At 47.3% G+C, this 19,295-nt stretch overlaps 1 protein-coding gene across 6 annotated transcripts in view; it reads right to left on the reverse strand.

Annotated features, from left to right (window-relative positions):
* The window catches only part of LOC139263790 (uridine phosphorylase 1-like), a 143,258-nt gene that overhangs the window by 69,724 nt on the left and 54,239 nt on the right, over positions 1-19,295 (reverse strand). For 5 of the 6 annotated variants that reach the window (XM_070879842.1, XM_070879838.1, XM_070879837.1 and 2 more), the window contains 2 exons: positions 17,260-17,374; positions 7,358-7,567 (listed from right to left, as the gene is read on the reverse strand). In XM_070879842.1, the coding sequence (XP_070735943.1) occupies positions 7,358-7,567; positions 17,260-17,374 (325 nt within the window). The remainder of the gene's footprint in view (positions 1-7,357; positions 7,568-17,259; positions 17,375-19,295) is intronic. The other variant, XM_070879841.1, reaches the window with a different exon arrangement.

Below are 19,295 nucleotides of genomic sequence, written 5' to 3' on the forward strand. Positions count from 1 at the left end.
TTTCCCCATGCTTTTATCAGCAGCACTATTGCCAAATCTCCCACCATTAACATCTTGGGGGTCATCACTGACTGAACCAGCCATGTTATCAAGGCTATAAGAACAGGAACAGAGTGTGGGTACTCTGCATTGAGCAGCATCACCTCATGATCCCACAAAGCCATCTACAAGATTCAAGTCAGGAATGTTTTATAATACTCACCACTTCCCTGGATTGATTAAGCCACAACCCACAGGAAGCTCGACACCATCCAAGACAGAGCGCTTGCTTGACTGGCACCCCTGCTACTGGACTCAATGTCCAGTCCTCCATCACCAGCGCACTATAGGTGCAGCATGTACAATCTACAGCGTGCTCTGCAACAGCTCGCCAAGGTTACTTCAATAGCACCTCTCTCCCCTATAACATTTACAACCAAGGTCAAAAGGCAGAAATGTCATAGGAACACCAGTACCTACTAATCACACACCATCTTACTGGCTACATGTATCGTCATTCCTTCATCTTCACTGGACAAAAATCCTGAAATTCCCTACCTAACACCATTGTGGGAGCACAATCAACACAGGATCGGCAGTGGTTCAAGGAGCCACACTACCATCTTTAGTGCAACTAGGGATGGGCAATAAATGCAACCACGCCAATGTCATCCACATCCCAAGCAAAAAATAAAAAACACCGAAAAGACAAAATAAAAAAAGGTGGCAAACTGTAATATATGATTTTTGCACTACTTATGAAATTGCATAGCATAAGCAACTCACAACACCTTTATTTGTTGGTTATGTGGTTTAATCATAAAAACTTACAGCACAGAAGGAGGCCATTCGGCTGCCATGCCTGTGCTGGCACTTTGAAAGACCAGTCGTACTTAGTCCCACATCCCCATTTTTTGTCTTTTTTTTAAATTATTCGTTCACGGGATGTAGGTGCCGCTGCCCAGCATTTATTGACCATCCCTATTTGTCCTCGAGAAGGAGACCCTCTTGAACTGCTGCAGTAGCGGTTTGGTACATCTGAGTGGCTTACTAGGCCATTTCAGAGGACAGTTAAGAGTCAGCCACACATTGCTGTGGATCTGGAGTCACATATAGGCCAGACCAGGTAAGGACAGCAGATTTCCTTCCCTAAAAGGACATGAGTGAACCAGGTGGGTTTTTAACAACGATCTGGTAGTTTCATGGTCACCATTACTGATACTAGCTTTTTATTCCAGATTTATTTAATTAACTGAATTTAAATTCCCCAACTGCCGTGGTGGGATTTTGAACTTGCATCTCTGGATCGTTAATCCAGTCCTCTGGATTACTAGTTCAGTAACATAATCACTATACTACCATAACCCTGTAAGTTCCTCTTCCTCAAGTACCTTTCTACCTTCCTTTTAAAATGATTTATGCAGTCAGCTTCCACCACCTTTTCAGGTAGAGCATTCCAGATCCCTCTAATGTTGATGAAAACATTTCTCCTCATCTCCCCTCTCGATTTTTTGCCAATGATTTTGAATCTATGACCTTTAATCATTGACCCACTCGCCAGAGGGAATAATTTTTCTCTATCTATTTTATCAAAACCTCTAATCATCTTGAAAATCTCTATTAGGTCACCTCTTAAACTTCTCTGTTCCAAGAACAGTCCTAACTTTTCAAACATCTCCTCATAACTGAAATCTCTCATCCCTGGAAACATCCTGGTAAACTTCCTTTCACCCTTTTTAAGGCATTTACATATTTCCTGAAGTATGGTGCCCAGAATTATTTGACATCACCTCCAAAACCCACGACCTCTACCACCAAGAAGGACAAGGGTAGCAGGTGCATAGGAACACCATCACCTCCAAGTTCCCCTCCAAATCACACACCATCCTGACTTGGGAAATATATCGTCGTTCCTTCATCGTCACTGGATCAAAATCCTGGAACTCCCTCCCGAACAGCACTATGGTAATATCTTTACCACACGGAGTGCAGCGGGATTTGGACCAGCAAGCGCCAGATCCAGGTCACCATGAAGGTGGACGCCAGCGGAACCATCCTGCACCCCCCTCCAGCTATGCCATCGGAGGAAGTCGGGGCTACATGGTGTATGCTGGCCAACCCAACGTGTGCCGGGTCTGCGGGAAGGCAGGCCATGTGGCGGCAACCTGCAAAACTGTCATCTGCCGAAACTGCAAGAACGAAGGCCACCAGACAAAGGACTGTAAGGAGACCAAGTGCTGCAACCTCTGTGGTCTGGCTGGGCACCTTTACAAAAACTGCCCCAAACGCAACTTCAACTAAGCGCAGGCAGTAAAGAACATTGCACAAGAGGAGGAGGAAGCTGAGGAACACAACGCTCCAGAGGAGACCTACACCCTCCCCCCGGCCAATGCCCTGGGCAAAGAAGCAACCGCCCTCGTGGACTCGGAACGAGTCGGTGAGGAAGAGAAGCCTACTACGGCGAGCTGCGAGACACCAGCAGCCAGCAGTGAAGCTCTCCCCCAGCGCACCGAGTCCAGGAACGAGGAGACAGCAGACGATGAAACGGGATGGGAGACCGTCAAGAAAAAGGCCCGCAAGCGTAAGGAGGACAGGCAAGCAAGGGCCCCTGCAGAAACGACAGGGAAGAGGTGGCTAACGACCACGACAGACAGCAGCGACGGCAGCTCGTCTGATGAGGAAAGGCGAGACAAAGCCCCTCAATACCGCCACCAAAACAAGAGGCAATACGCCAACCCACAGCCACAGACGACCGGGAGCAGTGAAGCGACCAGCACAGACCCGCTCCGGGAACCCAGGAGCAGCAAAGCGCCCAGCGCACACGAGCTCCGGAACACCGGGAGTGAAGAAGCGACCAACGCAGACCAGCTCCGGGATAACGGGAGCAGCAAAGTGCCCAGCACACCCCACCTCCGGAACACCGGGAGCAAAGAAGCGACCAACGCAGACCAGCTCCAGGAAAATGGGAGCAGCAAAGTGCCCAGCACACCCCACCTCCGGAATACCGGAAGCGACACAGCGATCGAAGCACACCAGCTCGAGAACGCTGTGACTGATGAAAAGAGGGAACCACCAACACCAGGCGAGGACAGTGCAGAGGACATATCGGACTTTATCGCAGCACTGCAGCAGTCCCCTGGTCGAAACATTCCCACGGCAGAGGATGACAATCACGCCAGCCCAGGTGCAATAGACTTTTATTGTAATAACCTATGCATGCCGGCACTGGCCACTGGGCAGACCTCGGACTTAAAGGACGATTTATTTGAAGTGTAATGTTTGTAACTGTAAACAGTAACGTTAAAATGGATTTAAAAATTGCTATTAACGTGCGTAGCGTAAAATCCACTATGCGATGTGTTTCTACCTTGGTCAAAGCGGACCTGCTGTTCTTGCAGCATTCCAGCAGTTACCGGCAGTGGTCACGATGGTGGGCCCATGGACCATCCATATGGTCAGGAGGCAATGACTGCCGGTCTTCCGGCCTGGGCATTCTGCTGCGGGGAGGCCACTTCACCATCACCGAAGTTAAGGAGGTGGTGGGTGGCCGCCTCCTCGTAGCTGATGTAATGTACAAAAATTCCCCTCTAAGGCTAATTAACGTGTATGCCTCGCCTCTCAGAAGCGAGCGGCTGGCCCTCTTCCAGCAGCTCCCACTGCTGCTGGCGATGTCCAGGCCGGTCATTCTGGGCGGTGACTTCAACTGCATCATTGATGCGGCTGGACAATCCAGCAGAGCCGACAGAAAGCTGGACACCACGTCCAGACTCTTGATGGACGCGGTAAAAGACGCCAAGCTGTGCGACGTCTTCAGCAACCCTGCCGACGGAGCACCGCGCAGATACACCTGGTCGAGATCAGACGGGTCCGTCCGTTCCAGAATAGACTTCCTGTTTGTGTCCCACACGCTCAAGGTCAGATCCACCGACGTCACGCCGGTGTTCTTCTCTGACCACTGCCTCCTACTGGCTGACTGTCGCCCACAGGAAAACCAAAAAGTTGGCAGAGGGATATGGAAGCTGAACGTGAAATTGTTGACTCCGGAAAACGTGGAGGAACTCAAGAGGGATTACAAAGGTTGGAGAACCGTAAAACCCCTCTGCGATTCCCCGATGCACTGGTGGGAAACAATCAAGACAAACATCAAGAGGTTCTTCATCCTCAAAAGGTGTTCAGGAGGCGAGAGGGAGACAGAGGGAATTGTCCCAACTCCAGAAGAGCATGCAAAACCTGCTCCTGATGCAGTCGATGGGGGTCGATGTCGCGGAGGAACTCGAAGAGGTGAAGGGCCAGCAAACCTCGCTCTTTGCCTCAGAGTCCTCCAAAATCATTTTCCGCTCCAGAGTCCGCTCCGTCGAGCAGGATGAGATGTGTTCGCGCTTCTTCTTCCAAAAGGTACACAGGGGGAGCTCTGTGATAACCAGCCTAAAGGAAGAAGACGGTTCTGTGACGTTTTCGCAGCCTGACATGCTGAGGATCAGCAAATCCTTCTATGCCAGGCTGTATGACGTCAAAGCCCACAGACCATGCGGCCTCCCAGTCGTTCCTGTCGTCTATCACGGAGGTCCTAAACGACAGCGAGCGGTAGAGTCTGGACCACCTGTTAATTCTGGATGAGATGACAAAGGCCGTCCGTTCCCTTGCGACGAGTAAAACTCCCGGAAGCGACAGCTTACCGGTCGAGTTGTATTCGGCTCTGTGGAACTGGATGGGCCCAGACCTGCTGGAAGTGTACGGGGGTATGCTTCTGGCTGGCAGTATGTCAGAATCAATGAGGAAAGGCATCATCACCCTCATCTACAAGCAGAAGGGGGAGAGGGAGGAAATGAAAAACTGGCGGCCCATTTCGCTGCTCAATGTGGACTACAAGATCCGGTCAAAGGTCATCGCCAACAGGGTCAAGTCTGTTCTTGAGCTGGCGATTCATCCGGACCAGACCTGCGCTGTCCCCAGCAGGAAGATGTCCGATAGCCTGGCGCTACTCAGGGATACGATCGCCTACGTGCGGGACAGGGGGGTGGACACCTGCTTAATCAGCTTAGACCAGGAGAAGGCCTTTGACAGGATACCTGATGGACGTGCTCTTCAAAATGGGGTTTGGGGAGGGTATCCGCAATTGGATCCAACTGCTCTACAGAGACATCAGTAGCGCAGTTTTAATCAACGGGTGGGAAACTGAAAGCTTTCTGATCAGATCTGGAGTCAGGCAAGGTTGTCCTCTCTCGTCTCTCTTGTTTGTGTGTTGTATTGAGCCCTTTACCGGGTCCATCAGGAAGGATGCGGGCATTAGAGGGATGACGATCGCAGGCAGTGGAGGCGCTCAAGATCTCCCTGTACGTGGACGGCGTGGCCATCTTTTGCTCAGATCCGCAGTCGGTCCGCAGATTGCTCACAATCTGCGACCAGTTTGAACTGGCCTCGGGAGCGAAGGTCAATCGCAGCAAAAGCGAGGCCATGTTCTTTGGCAACTGGGCCAACCGATCCTTTATTCCCTTCATCGTTAAGCCAGATTACCTGAAGGTGTTGGGAATATGGTTCAGAGCGGACAGGGCGTGCGCCAAAAACTGGGAAGAGCGTATCGCCAAAGTGAAGCAAAAACTGGGATGGTGGAAGCTGCGCTTCCTCTCCATGGCAGGAAAGAACCTGGTCATCAGGAGTGAGGTGCTCTCGGGTTTGCTGCACGTGGCACAGGTCTGGCCCATCCCTCGCTTTTGTGCTGCGGCAGTCACCCGGGCCATCTTCCACTTTGTCTGGAGGTCCAAAATGGAACGTGTCCGCAGAGACACAATGTACAAATCTCTGGACAGTGGAGGAAAGGATGTTCCGAACGTGGCCCTCATCCTGATGGCCACCTTTGTGTGCGGCTGCATCAAGCTGTGCACAGACCCCCGGTACGCAAACACCAAGTGTCACTACGTGCTGAGGTTTGACCTGTCCCCGGTGTTGCAAAGGATGGGCCTGGCCATGCTGCCGTGAAACGACCCACCAGCTGGACTATGCCTGTCCACCTGTCCTTCGTGGAAAAGTTTTTCACAAAAAACCCGTTTGACCACAAAGCCATAAAACAGTGGTCAGCATGCAAGGTCCTGGACGCCCTACGAAAGGAGGAGAGGGTGGACCCTGTCGGGTGGTTCCATGAGCAGATTGTCGAACTCGTTTGGCAGAACATCTCATCACCAGAGCTTTCACACAGGCACCAAGATGTAGCTTGGTTGGCGGTGAAGAGGGCCCTACCCATCAGAGCGTTCATGCACAGCCGGCGTCTCAGCAGCACGGCACGGTGCCCCCAAGTCGGCTGTGAGGCGGACGAGGCTGTCACCCACCTCCTTCAAGATTGCGCCTTTGCAAGGCAGGTCTGGAAAAAGATGCAGTGGTTGCTGTCGAGGTTCATCCCGAGCAGCTCCGTAACACAGGACTCTGTGCTCTACGGGCTGTTCCCAGGGACACACACCGAGACAGAAATCACCTGCTGCTGGAGGGCCATCAACTCGGTGAAAGACGCATTTTGGTCTTGCCGAAACTTGCTGGTCTTCCAGAGCAAGGAGATGTCCACGTCTGCGTGTTGCAGACTGGCGCAATCCAAGATCCAGGACTACGTGCTGAGGGACGCACTAAAAATTGGTGCAGCCGCCGCAAAGGCACGGTGGGGAAGGGCCACAGTTTAAAGCCCTTCCGCCAAGGTAAACCCAGGGGATGGAATCAGTATAAAACTCCCCTCGGGCTGCAATGGTAAACCTTTTGTATACATAGAGCACCATGATCTGCAAACACCTATGTAGTGCCATGTATAATGCAAGTTCTGTTGCTTAATGCACGTTGGAAACAAATGTAACTGTACCCTCACTGTGTACCGTTTGGTGACACATGTAATGTAACTTGATGAACGTACCACAATGTATCCTGGATTGTATGAATCGTACCTTGAAATGTAAAGAAATGTATTCAACGGAACTGCGGTCAGCATCCAAATGTAATGTATGGAATTGCTGACCGCATCCAAACGTACCGAACTGCTTTCAAATGTATTGTGTAAATTTTTTATATGAATAAAGTATATTTTGAAATAATAAAAAAAAAACACGGAGTGCAGTGGTTCAAGAACCACCTTCTCGAGGGCAATTAGGGATGGGTAATAAATGTTGACCTGCCAGCGACGCCCACATCCCATGAACGAATAATAAAAATAAGAATTGTCCACAAAATACCAGCTGAGGCGTAACCAGTGATTTTGTGGTATAAAATGTAGACACTACAACTGGTATCCACATTTCCTCTACACAAATGGGACTTTGTTGTTGAGACTCATCTGAGGTGATCCTTTCAAAAAAAAAATCAACTGTAGTACAATTAAGGATGCTTTATTGAACATTTGCCCTACCTTCGTAGAAATCAGAGGTGCACAGGGTGCAACCGAGGATGGTTTCAAATTGATTGAGTTCCTTGCTGCATTTCAGAAGTTCCTGAGCCAGACATTCATTTAGTACTGTGGGGTAAGCCACAATCATCCCCATTACATTCTGTTCAAAGTGTGGTTTGAAGCAAGCATCGACTGAGACTTTGGTGACCACAACTGTGCCTGGCTGCACGCCTAAGAAATGGAAAAAGAGTACTCAAACCAAAGCCCAATATAGTGAATGCTGTTTATAAGTGATGTTATGCCCTTTATACCCAAGTATAAGTCATTAATAAATAACAAAAAGTGCAATGATCCGAATATCAACCTCTGGGGGACCACACTGTCTATTTCCCTCCACTCTGAAAAATTACCGTTTACCACTACTCTCCTTAGCCAATTTCGTATCCACGCTGCCACAGCCCCTTTAATCCCATGGTCTTAAATTTTACTACCCAGTCTATTTTGTGCCATTTTATCAAACTCTTTTTGAAAGTCCATATACATATCGACCAACATTCCCTCATCAATCATCTCTGTTACTTCATCAAAGAACTCAATCAAGTTTGTCAGACACTATCTTCCCTTAACAAATCCATGCTGGCTGTTATTTATTAAACCATGTTTTTCAAAGTGACGATGAATTTTGTTCAGAATTATGGTCTCCAAGAGTTTTCCACCTCCGATTTTAGGCTGGCTGGCCTGTAGTTACTGGATTTATCTCTCTACCCTTTTTTGAACAAGGGTGCAACATTTGCAACCCTCCAATCCTCTGACACTCCTCCCATATCTAAGCAGGATTGAAAGATCATGGCCAGAGCCTCCGCTATTTCCACTCTTACTTCCCTTGGATGCATCCCATCTGGACCGGGTGACTTTCTACGTTGAGTGCTGCCAAGCTTTTAAGCACCTCCTATTTATCTAAAGAACTCACTTCAGGAGTGGAAGCAAGTCTTCCTCAATTCCGAGGGACTGCCTATGATGATGATTTATCTATTTTTATCCTATACAATTTCTCTACCGTCCTCCTTTACTTGATATTCGCAGCATCCTCTTCTGTGAAGACAGATGTAAAGTACAACATTTAGTATCTGAGCCATGTCCTCTGCCTCCACAAGAAGATTGCCTTTTTGGTCCTTAATCAGCCACACCCTTCCTTTGATGATTCTTTTAAGTTTATAAAAAGCTTTTGTGTTCCCTTTTATGTTACCCAGATCTTGCGGAGGCAGCACTGGTGGTACTTCTCCAGCACTTTGAGGTGTCTACTGTATATGGTCCACGTCTCTGAGCCATATAGGAGGGTGGGTATCATTACTGCCCTGTAGATCGTAAGCTTGGTGCCAGATTTGAGGTCCTGGTCTTCAAACACTCTCTTCCTCAGGTGCGCTGGCACACTGGAGGCAGTATTGGGCCTGGTCGTCGATGTCTGCCCTTCCTGATAGTAGGCTCCCGAGGTATGGAAAATGGTCCACATTGTCCAAGGCCACGCCATGGATTTTGATGACCGGGGGGGCAGTGCTGTGTGGCAGGGTCAGGTTGGTGGTGGACCTTTGTCTTACGGATGTTTAGTGTAAGGCCCATGCTTTCGTACGCCTCGGTGAAGATGTTGACGAAGATGGTGAAGAAGTGTAACATCCCCAATGGCACCTGGGAATCCTTGGCCCAAGATTGCCCTAAGTGGAGGAAGAGCATCCGGAAGGGCGCTGAACACCTCGAGTCTCATTGCTGAAAGCATGCAGAAATCAAGTGCAGACAGCAGAAGGAGCTTTCGGCAAACCAGACTCACCACCACCCTTTCCTTCAACGACTGCGACAGAGACTGTAAGTCCCATATTGGACTGTACAGTCACATGAGAACTCACTTTTAGAGTGGAAGCAAGTCTTCCTCGATTTCGAGGGACTGCCTATGATGATGATAATATGTTACCTGGCAATATTTACTCATGCACTCTCTTTGCCGCTCTTATTTCCTTTTTCAGATCTCTATTTGTATATACATATTGTCAAAAGTGCCTTACCTGTAGATGATTTCCCCTTGTTTTATATACTCGTGTCACTTATATATAGTGCTTCACACTAGTGTAGTGAAGAAAATACTGCTGATGCCGGAATGTGGGATAGACACCTTTCCGTGCAAGTGCAGGAGATGCAACACCTGCCCTTTTACCTCCTCCCTTCCCACTATCCAGGGCCCAAATACTCCTTCCAGTGAAACAGTGATTTACTTGTACAGGTTGAACCCTCCCTTATCTGGAACCGTCTGGACCTGGCCTGTTCTGGATAAGGGATTTTTCTGGACGAGGGTTGGTCACATTAAATTGGATGGTACAGGTACTGAGCAAGGGGATATCGGAGCTGGCTGGCTTGGGGCTGGGAGTGCGGCAGAGAGATCATGGAGTGGGGGGAGGGGGGGGGGGCGGGGAGAGTGGATCACGGGGTCAGGCCAGCGACTGCGGGAGTTAGCAGCGAGGAAGGACTTCAATTTGTTCATGTCGGAGTTCTGCGCATGTGCCACCCAATGGCCGGGAATGGTTCTGGACAAGGGTTAGTTCTGGATAAGGGAGTTCTGGATAAGGGAGGTTAAACGTGTACTTCTTTCACTTTAGTATACTGTATTCGCTGCTCAAGGTGGGGTCTCCTCTACGTTGGGGAAACCAAGTGCAGATTTGGTGACCGCTTTGCAGAGCACCTTCGTTCAGTCCGCAAGTGTGACCCTGAGCTTCCGGTCACCTGTCACTTTAATTCTCCACTCCACTCCCACTCTGACCTCTCCCTCCTCAATCTCTGACACTGTTCCAAAGCACCTCAACGCAAGCTCGAGGAACAGCACCTCATCTTTTGTTTAGGCACTTTACAGCCTTGTGGACTCAACATCGAGTTCAACAATTTCAGAGCGTAACCGTCGTCAAATTTTGGCTCCCCCCCTCCCCCCCAACCACGGCCCGTACCCACTCCCCCGTCCCGACCCCACCACCACCACCCGCCCCCGGAGCCTGTTTTCTTTTTCTCCTTGTCTCTAATGACAGCTCGTCATTATCCTGCCATTCACACCCTATCTTGACTAATGTTTTTCTAACTTCTGGCATTATCATTTAAATTTGGCCCATCAACCCTTTTGTCTCTCTAATCTCTCCTGCCTTCCACCCTATCACAGACCTTCCCTTTTGTTCTTTCTTCCCCTCCCCCTTTCAGTGCTTGTTAAGAGTGTGTTCTTTCCGAACACTCTCCAGTTCTGACGAGGGGTCGTCAACCCGAAACGTTAACTCTGCTTTCTCTCCACAGATGTTGCCTGACCCGCTGAACTTTTCAGCATTTTCTGTTTTTATTCCAGATTCCAGCATCCGCAGTATTTTACTTTTGTATGCAAGGCTAGTTAATGCTGTGTTGATAGGTGATTCCTGCTCAGGAATGGAGTGATGTGAATAGCTGATTATTCTAAGCTGACATATACAAATTTAATTTATAATTTACCAAAGCACTATACTACAGGGACATTACTGCATCACAAAATCAGACAGATTTGATCAGTGCAAACATCAAGGGACATAATTTGAAATCCATTTATCATCAAAAATGTAATGTTGGCACTTTAGATGTTAGAAGAGTGACAAGAAATAACAAAAATGTGAGTCTGTAAAATTAAACCTACTGGGAGATTTACATGATAATGCCAGATATTAATGTCTGTGAAATATTTATATAAAGAATCATGGAGTGTTACAGTACAGAAACAGGTTATTTGAGCCAGCACGTTTACACTGGTGTTTTCTCCAACTCTAATCTCACCCTCCTGTCCACTCACCATGCCTTTTCACATTCCACTTCTTCAAACCATTATTTAACTCCCTTTTAAAAGACCTTATGGACTCTGCTTCAATAATGGTTTGTGGCAGATATTTAGCCTGAGGCTATGGTCAATAGTAAGAACAACATTCTGCCTCAGTCAATGCTCCAAGCTGGCTCGACCCTATCTACAGCAAATTTATCGCACCACATAACCTCTGACTTTAACTTTAGACTCGCTCCTATTGTTTCCTCTCTATTCTCAGTTTATTACCAGGATATATCTATATATCAGACAGACAGGAAAAGGAGGTGGGGTAGCTCTGTTGATAAAGGATGGAATCACTGCAACAGTGAGAAATAATATTGGCTCAAATGATCAGGATGTTGAAACAGTTTGGGTGGAGATAAGGAATAATAAGGGGGAACGGTCACTGTGGGCATAGTCTTATAGGCCCCCTAACAGTAGCAACTCTGTTGCTCGGAATATAAACCAGGAAATAGTGGGGGCTTGTAAAAAGAGAACAGTAATAATCATGGGTGATTTTAACCTCCATATTGATTGGACAAATAAAATTGGTCATGGTAACCTTGAGGAAAAGTTCATAGAGTGCATAAGGGACAGGTTCCTTGAGCAGAGAAACATAGAAACAAAGAAAATAGGTGCAGGAGTAGGCCATTCAGCCCTTCTAGCCTGCACCGCCATTCAATGAGTTCATGGCTGAACATGCAACTTCAGTACCCCATTCCTGCTTTCTCGCCATACCCCTTGATCCCCCTAGTAGTAAGGACTACATCTAACTCCCTTTTGAATATATTTAGTGAATTGGCCTCAACTACTTTCTGTGGTAGAGAATTTCACAGGTTCACCACTCTCTGGGTGAAGAAGTTTCTCCTCATCTCGGTCCTAAATGGCTTACCCCTTATGCTTAGACTGTGACCCCTGGTTCTGGACTTCCCCAACATTGGGAACATTCTTCCTGCATCTAACCTGTCTAAACCCGTCAGAATTTTAAACGTTTCTATGAGGTCCCCTCTCATTCTTCTGAACTCCAGTGAATACAAGCCCAGTTGATCCAGTCTTTCTTGATAGGTCAGTCTCACCATCCCGGGAATCAGTCTGGTGAATCTTCGCTGCACTCCCTCAATAGCAAGAATGTCCTTCCTCAAGTTAGGAGACCAAAACTGTACACAACATTCCAGGTGTGGCCTCACCAAGGCCCTGTACAACTGTAGCAACACCTCCCTGCCCCTGTACTCAAATCCCCTCGCTATGAAGGCCAACATGCCATTTGCTTTCTTAACCGCCTGCTGTACCTGCATGCCAACCTTCAATGTCTGATGTACCATGACCCAGGTCTTGTTGCACCTCCCCTTTTCCTAATCTGTCACCATTCAGATAATAGTTTGTCTCTCTGTTTTTACCACCAAAGTGGATAACCTCACATTTATCCACATTGTACTTCATCTGCCATGCATTTGCCCACTCACCTAACCTATCCAAGTCACTCTGCAGCCTCATAGCATCCTCCTCGCAGCTCACACTGCCACCCAACTTAGTGTCATCCGCAAATTTGGAGATATACATTTAATCCCCTCGTCTAAATCATTAATGTACAATGTAAACAGCTGGGGCCCCAGCACAGAACCCTGCGGTACCCCACTAGTCACTGCCTGCCATTCTGAAAAGCACCCATTTACTCCTACTCTTTGCTTCCTGTCTGACAACCAGTTCTCAATCTACGTCAGCATACTACCCCCAATCCCATGTGCTTTAACTTTGCACATTAATCTCTTGTGTGGGACCTTGTCGAAAGCCTTCTGAAAGTCCAAATATATCACATCAACTGGTTCTCCCTTGTCCACTTTACTGGAAACATCCTCAAAAAATTCCAGAAGATTTGTCAAGCATGATTTCCCTTTCACAAATCCATGCTGACTTGGACCTATCATGTCACCTCTTTCCAAATGCACTATGTAACGGAACCAACCAGGGAGCAGGCTATCTTCAATCTGGTAATGAGAGAGGATTAATAAACAATCTCCTAGTAAAGGATCCCCTTGGAATGAGTGATCATAGCATGATTGAATTTCAAATTCAGATGGAGGGTGAGGAAGTCAGATCTCAAACCAGTGTACTAAGCTTAAATAAAAGGACACTACAAAGGTATGAGGGCAGAGTTGGCTAAAGTGGACTGGGAAAATAGATTAAAGTGTAGGACGGTTGATGAACAGTGGCGTACATTTAAGGAGATATTTCACAACTCTCAAGAAAAATATATTCCAGTGAGGAGGAAAGGGTGTAAAAGAAAAGATAGCCATCCGTGGCTAACTAAAGAAATAAAGGATGGTATCCAATTAAAAATAAGGGCATACAAAGTGGCCAAAACTAGTGGGAGGACAAAAGACTGGGAAGCTTTTAAAAGCCAGCAAAGAATGACTAAAAAAATGATTAAGAAAGGGAAGATAGACTATGAAAGTAAACAAGCACAAAGTATAAAAATAGATAGCAAAAGTTTCTATAGGTATATAAAAAGGAAAACAGTGGCTAAAGTAAATGTTGGTCCCTTAGAGGATGAGACCGAGAAATTAGTAATGGGGGACATGGGGATGGCAGAAACTCTGAACAAATATTTTGTATCAGTCTTTACGGTAGAGGACACTAACAATATCCCAACAGTGGATAGTCAAGGGGCTATTGGTGGTGGGGGGGGGGGGGGGGGGGGAAGGAACTTAACACAATCACAGTCACTAAGGAGGTGGTACACAGTAAGATAATGGGACTAAAGACAGATAAATCCCCTGGACCTGATGGCTTGCATCCTAGTGTCTTAAGAGGACTAGTGGCAGGGATTGTGGATGCATTGGTTGTAATTTACCAACATTCCCTGGATTCTGGGGAGGTCCCAGCAGATTGGAAAACTGCAAATGTAACACCCCTATTTAAAAAAGGAGGCAGACAAAAAGCAGGAAACTATAGACCAGTTAGCCTAACATCTGTGGTTGGGAAAATGTTGGAGTCCATTATTAAAGAAGCAGTAGCAGGACATTTGGAAAAACATAATTCAGTCAGGCAGAGTCCGCATGGATTTATGAAAGGTAAGTCATGTTTGACAAATTTGCTGGAATCGTTTGAGGATGTAACAAACAGGTTGGATAAAGGGGAGCCAGTGGATGTGGTGTATTTGGACTTCCAGAAGGCATTTGACAAGGTGCCACATAAAAGGTTACTGCACAAGATAAAGGTTCACGGGGTTGGGGGAAATATATTAGCATGGATAGAAGATTGGCTAACTAACAGAAAACAGAGAGTCGGGATAAATGGTTCATTCTCAGGTTGGTAATCAGTAACTAGTGGGGTGCCGCAGGGATCAGTGCTGGGACCCCAACTATTTACAATCTATATTAATGACTTGGAAGAAGGGGCCGAATGTAACGTAGCCAGGTTTGCTGACGATACAAAGATGGGAGGAAAAGCAATGTGTGAGGAAGACACAAAAAATCTGCAAAAGATAAGCTAAGTGAGTGGGCAAAAATTTGGCAGATAGAGTATAATGTTGGAAAGTGTGAGGTTATGCACTTTGGCAGAAAAAATAAAAGAGCAAGTTATTATTTAAATGGAGAAAAATTGCAAAGTGCTGCAGTACAGCAGGACCTGGGGGTACTTGTGCATGAAACACAAAAGGTTAGCATGCAGGTACAGCAAGTGATCAGGAAGGCCATTGGAATCTTGGCCTTTATGGCAAAGGGAATGGAGCATAAAAGCAAGGAGGTTTTGCTACATTTATGCAGGGTATTGGTGATGCCACACCTAGAGTACTGCAGACAGTTTTGGTTTCCATATTTAAGAAAGGATATACTTGCTTTGAAGGCAGTTCAGAGAAGGTTCACTAGGTTGATTCCAGAGATGAGGGGGTTGACTTATGAAGAAAGGTTGAGTAGGTTGGGCCTCTACTCATTGGAATTCAGAAGAATGAGAGGTGATCTTATCAAAATGTATAAGATTACAAGGGGGCTTGACAAAGTGAATGCAGAGGATGTTTCAACTGATAGGGGAGACTAGCACGAGGGGGCATAATCTTAGAATAAGGGGCCACCCATTTAAAACTGAGATGAGAAGGAATTTCTTCTCAGAGGTTTGTGAATCTGTGGAATTCGCTGCCTCAGAGAGCTGCGGAAGCTGGGTCATTGAGTAGATTTAAGACAGAGATAGACCGTTAACCGATAAGGGAATAAGGGGTTATGGGAAGCGGGCAGGGAAGTGGACCTGAGTCCATGATTGGATCAGCCATGATCGTATTAAACGGAGAAGCAGGCTTGAGGGGCCATATGATCTACTCCTGCTCCTATTTCTTATGTTCTTATCCTAATTTTGCTATGTAACATTCTTATGTAATTTGAGTTTCTGTGTTCATTCGCCTACGCATGGTTGCTGCTCCAGACTCAAGCCAATTTCTTCTAGTTCCCCTCTTTTTTTCTTCTCTCTACCCCTCCTAGGCCTCTCTCTCCTGTCATCATGCCTCTTTTCATTTCTACCCTCTCGGGTACTCTGCCCCCCCCAAATCCCTATCCCAACCCTCAGCACTCAACTTTCCTACTCTCCTGCCGCTGCCCCAGGCTTGACTCCCTCTTAGATAAGACCACAGCTTCCTATGTGCCTCTCTAGGCATTTTCCGATGGGCCCCCCATCAAGGCATTTATCGCTGCCTCCTTACAAGCAGCAACCCAACAGTCCCATCCTATTCTCTCACCGACTTTCCCACCCAGCATGCCTGCTGGGGGCTAATTGTACCAATCTCCTTCCAGTCCCACTCACCCCTCCCATCGCTAACCTTGTGGACTCTTCCAGTGGATAAGCTATCACCACTCCTCTCCACATCTCTCTCCAGAATGTCCGTTCATTTATGAATAAGGCCCTTGCCATCCATGAATTTATTGTGAATGATTGCATCGACATCATGGACATGACGGAAATTGGCTGAGGGGTGATGATGGCACCTTCCACCTTAACGAAGTCTCCCCGCCAAGCTATATCTTCCACCTTTTGCCCTGTTCGGACCAATCCAGTTGCGGCATGGCCCTATCACTAAATCACACCATGGTCTGTCCCTACTTCTCTGGCACCTTCTCATTTGAGCATCTCACCTTGTTCCACCCCTCTCGCCTCTCCTTTAAAATCCTTGTTCTCTACTGCCCACCCAAGTAACATGCCAAGTTTGTCACCGAGATATCTTCACTGCTTTCCTTCCTCAACCTCTGCATGGAGTGACTCGATGATTTCAACCTCCATCTCAACTCATCATGGCCTCTCTCCTCTTAGTTCACCATGCTCCTATCCTCACTTAATTCCGCCCTCCATATAAACTCCCTAACCCATATTCACAGCCACCCCCTTGACCTTGCTATCTCACGTGAGCTCTCTACTCCCATTGTGTCAATCACACATTAGGTCATCTCTGATCACTTCCTTGTATACCTCTCCACTAACATTTCCTTTCCCCCTCCTAACCTCATTTCCTTCTGTTATCCACCACTGGAAAACAACTCTCTCCCAAGTCACTTACAATAGAACTTTCAAATTCCCAACTGTCTAGTCTTTGGCTCTCCATTCACTATGGCATTTCTGAAGCTACCAATCTGCTCAGTCACACCCTCGATGCCCCTGTACCCACTAAAACCATTACTCTCTTAGCCTGGTCGTTCCCCTGGTATGTCCCTCATCTCCACTCTCTTGAGGGATGCTGATTTGGATGCTTATGGCAACGACTGGTTTAACCATTCATCGCCAGATCTGGCTGGCCCACATAAAGCATAAAGGTCCTTCTCTCCTCGGTCCAAACTGCTCACTATTCCAGGATCATCATGTTAAGACAGCAGACTGTTGGCTTTTATGAGCGGCAAATCCAAGAGATCAGTAGAAAATTCTAGGTTTTTGGACTGCACATATAACTTGCACAATAACGTAGATTTTTGGGGGGCAGCCGTTTAGATATCACTGTGTTTTGGCCTCTTTCAGTTTCTTGCTTGAGCCTGTAATAACGCATTTGCTTAGATATCTAACCTGTCTGACTCTACAACCTTTTTCTTTGATCAGAATACTGTACCTATTCCACCCGAGGTGCCAATGCGAAAGACAACGACACCAGTGCACCTGGCATGACAGAGCAACTTGATGAGTTCATGTAACATGATTGAGATTGAGGGAATTCCCATGCCATGCTGGAATAAAAAACAGAAATTCAAACAGTTATGTATATTTTTTTTCAGGATATTTGCTCTAAATATAGCCCCTTTTCCAGTATCAGAACTGTCAGAAATGTTTGTGGCTTACAAGTTGCATTTATATAGCCTATTTAATGTAATAAATGTCCCAAACCAAATTGGGCACTGAGCAGCAGTAGTAGTATGGGAAGTGAATGTAGGCATATTTGAAGAGGTAGAGTTTTTTTTGGTCAGCTGGGTGTCTGACATATAGGAAAACCCATCAATAAATAAGTCATCAAGTGACAGAGAAATCCACAGATAGAGTTTTTGTTGGCAAACTCTCTCCCTGTAGGGACAAATTACACTTGCCCAAGCACCAAGAGCTTAGGCACAGGTTGGCAACAATCAAGTTTTAGCAACTCCAAATTGTGCAAAGGGATACTGCTGGAGTTTAACCAGGTAAAGCATTGCAATTTACCTGCACGTCACACTGCAACATTTTCTGCTGCTTGTCTATCCAGGACTATCTATCTTCTAGGGTGTTGACTTGCAATACTATCTGAAGTGGAGTAGCAACAATTCAAATTCCTAGTAATAGTTCTGCCCTTCCAGGTACCATTAATGAGCTAGCTTGGGTAGGCATTCATTAAGAGTGTTGTGGGATATTAGAGTTTTGCTAGACTTGGGTATCCTGGAAACCTTGGGGCCGAAATTGGCTATCGCCCCGTTTGGGGGCGGTAATCTTTCTGAGGCCGGACATTCTGCGCCCTGGAAGTGAAATAGGGTTACCGCTCCTCACAGGAAGTGGAGCGCAATGTCGCACGCTCCACTTCCTCTCGGAGCTGGATCAGGGGATATAGCCAGGCGCATCACGGCGTGCTGTGTGGCCTCTCCGCGTAGCCCTGATGCGTTTCAACACCCCTCCATTAAAGGGGAGGGATGCCGCGAGCTCTGCAGGCCCTTTGATGGCCTCCACTGAGCCACCAAGGCTAATGGGGTGCCGTGGCCACAGCCCAGCACTGAAACGGAGTGCCAGGCTGCACAATCATGGCCCGGACCCCGTAATATCATTGGACAACAACCCAACCGGTGAGTAAGAGGAGGAAAAAAAAAAGGCAACTGCGCACCTCCGCATTAACTTTCAACCTGCAATCGGTGTGTGGCCCGATTAGCGATCCGCGAGACTGGCGCTGACATCGCCCCGCAGCAGCCTCACGGGGCGCTGCCCAATTTCTGCCGCGGGGCAGAAACAGGCCGCTGCGGGGCGTAAAGGGGTCGTTTTGTATGGCGATAACGTCGTCGCTGGAGGCACAGCGGCCCGGGGCGCTACCAGTGGGGCATGGCACCACTGGATTTGCGCCTCCGCTAACACTCTCACAATTTTGCGGGAGCCGGTAACGCCCCTCCCCCGGGCAAATACACTTTTGTACCCTTTAGTGTCCCCCAGAGGCGCTAATGGGAGGCGCACATCAGGGGAATTTCACCTCCCGAGTCCGTTGACTATATTCTAATCTTTCATCACAAGGCATGTCATCCTACAGGCATTTTGATCTCAAAGAGACCATGTTTACCTACTCCCAATCAGATTGTCACTAATTGGTCATGAACCTCAAATCTACACAGGTCAGACAGCAGATATCAGGAGCACCTCACAAGGGAGCAGCATAACGCACCATAAAATGTATGAGTGCAATGCCACCATCTTCCTGACAACAGCATGGTCATGTCATAAACCACATAACATTGAGTTTGCAAGTTGGAGGTCCAAAGCTTCATCTGTAGTTCAACAGTCGTACCCATTGACCCCTTTCACAAGTGCATGTGTATGCATATTCAGTGAAGGACATGGTCAGTGAGGAATAGATGGGCTTCACTGTAATTTTCTCATGGTTGAATTGTTCATCAACACGCCTTGTCCAGTCTCACATATGAAAAG

The sequence above is a fragment of the Pristiophorus japonicus genome, chromosome 5 (assembly GCF_044704955.1).
Source record: "Pristiophorus japonicus isolate sPriJap1 chromosome 5, sPriJap1.hap1, whole genome shotgun sequence".
In the NCBI taxonomy this organism is placed as follows: Eukaryota; Metazoa; Chordata; class Chondrichthyes; family Pristiophoridae; genus Pristiophorus; species Pristiophorus japonicus.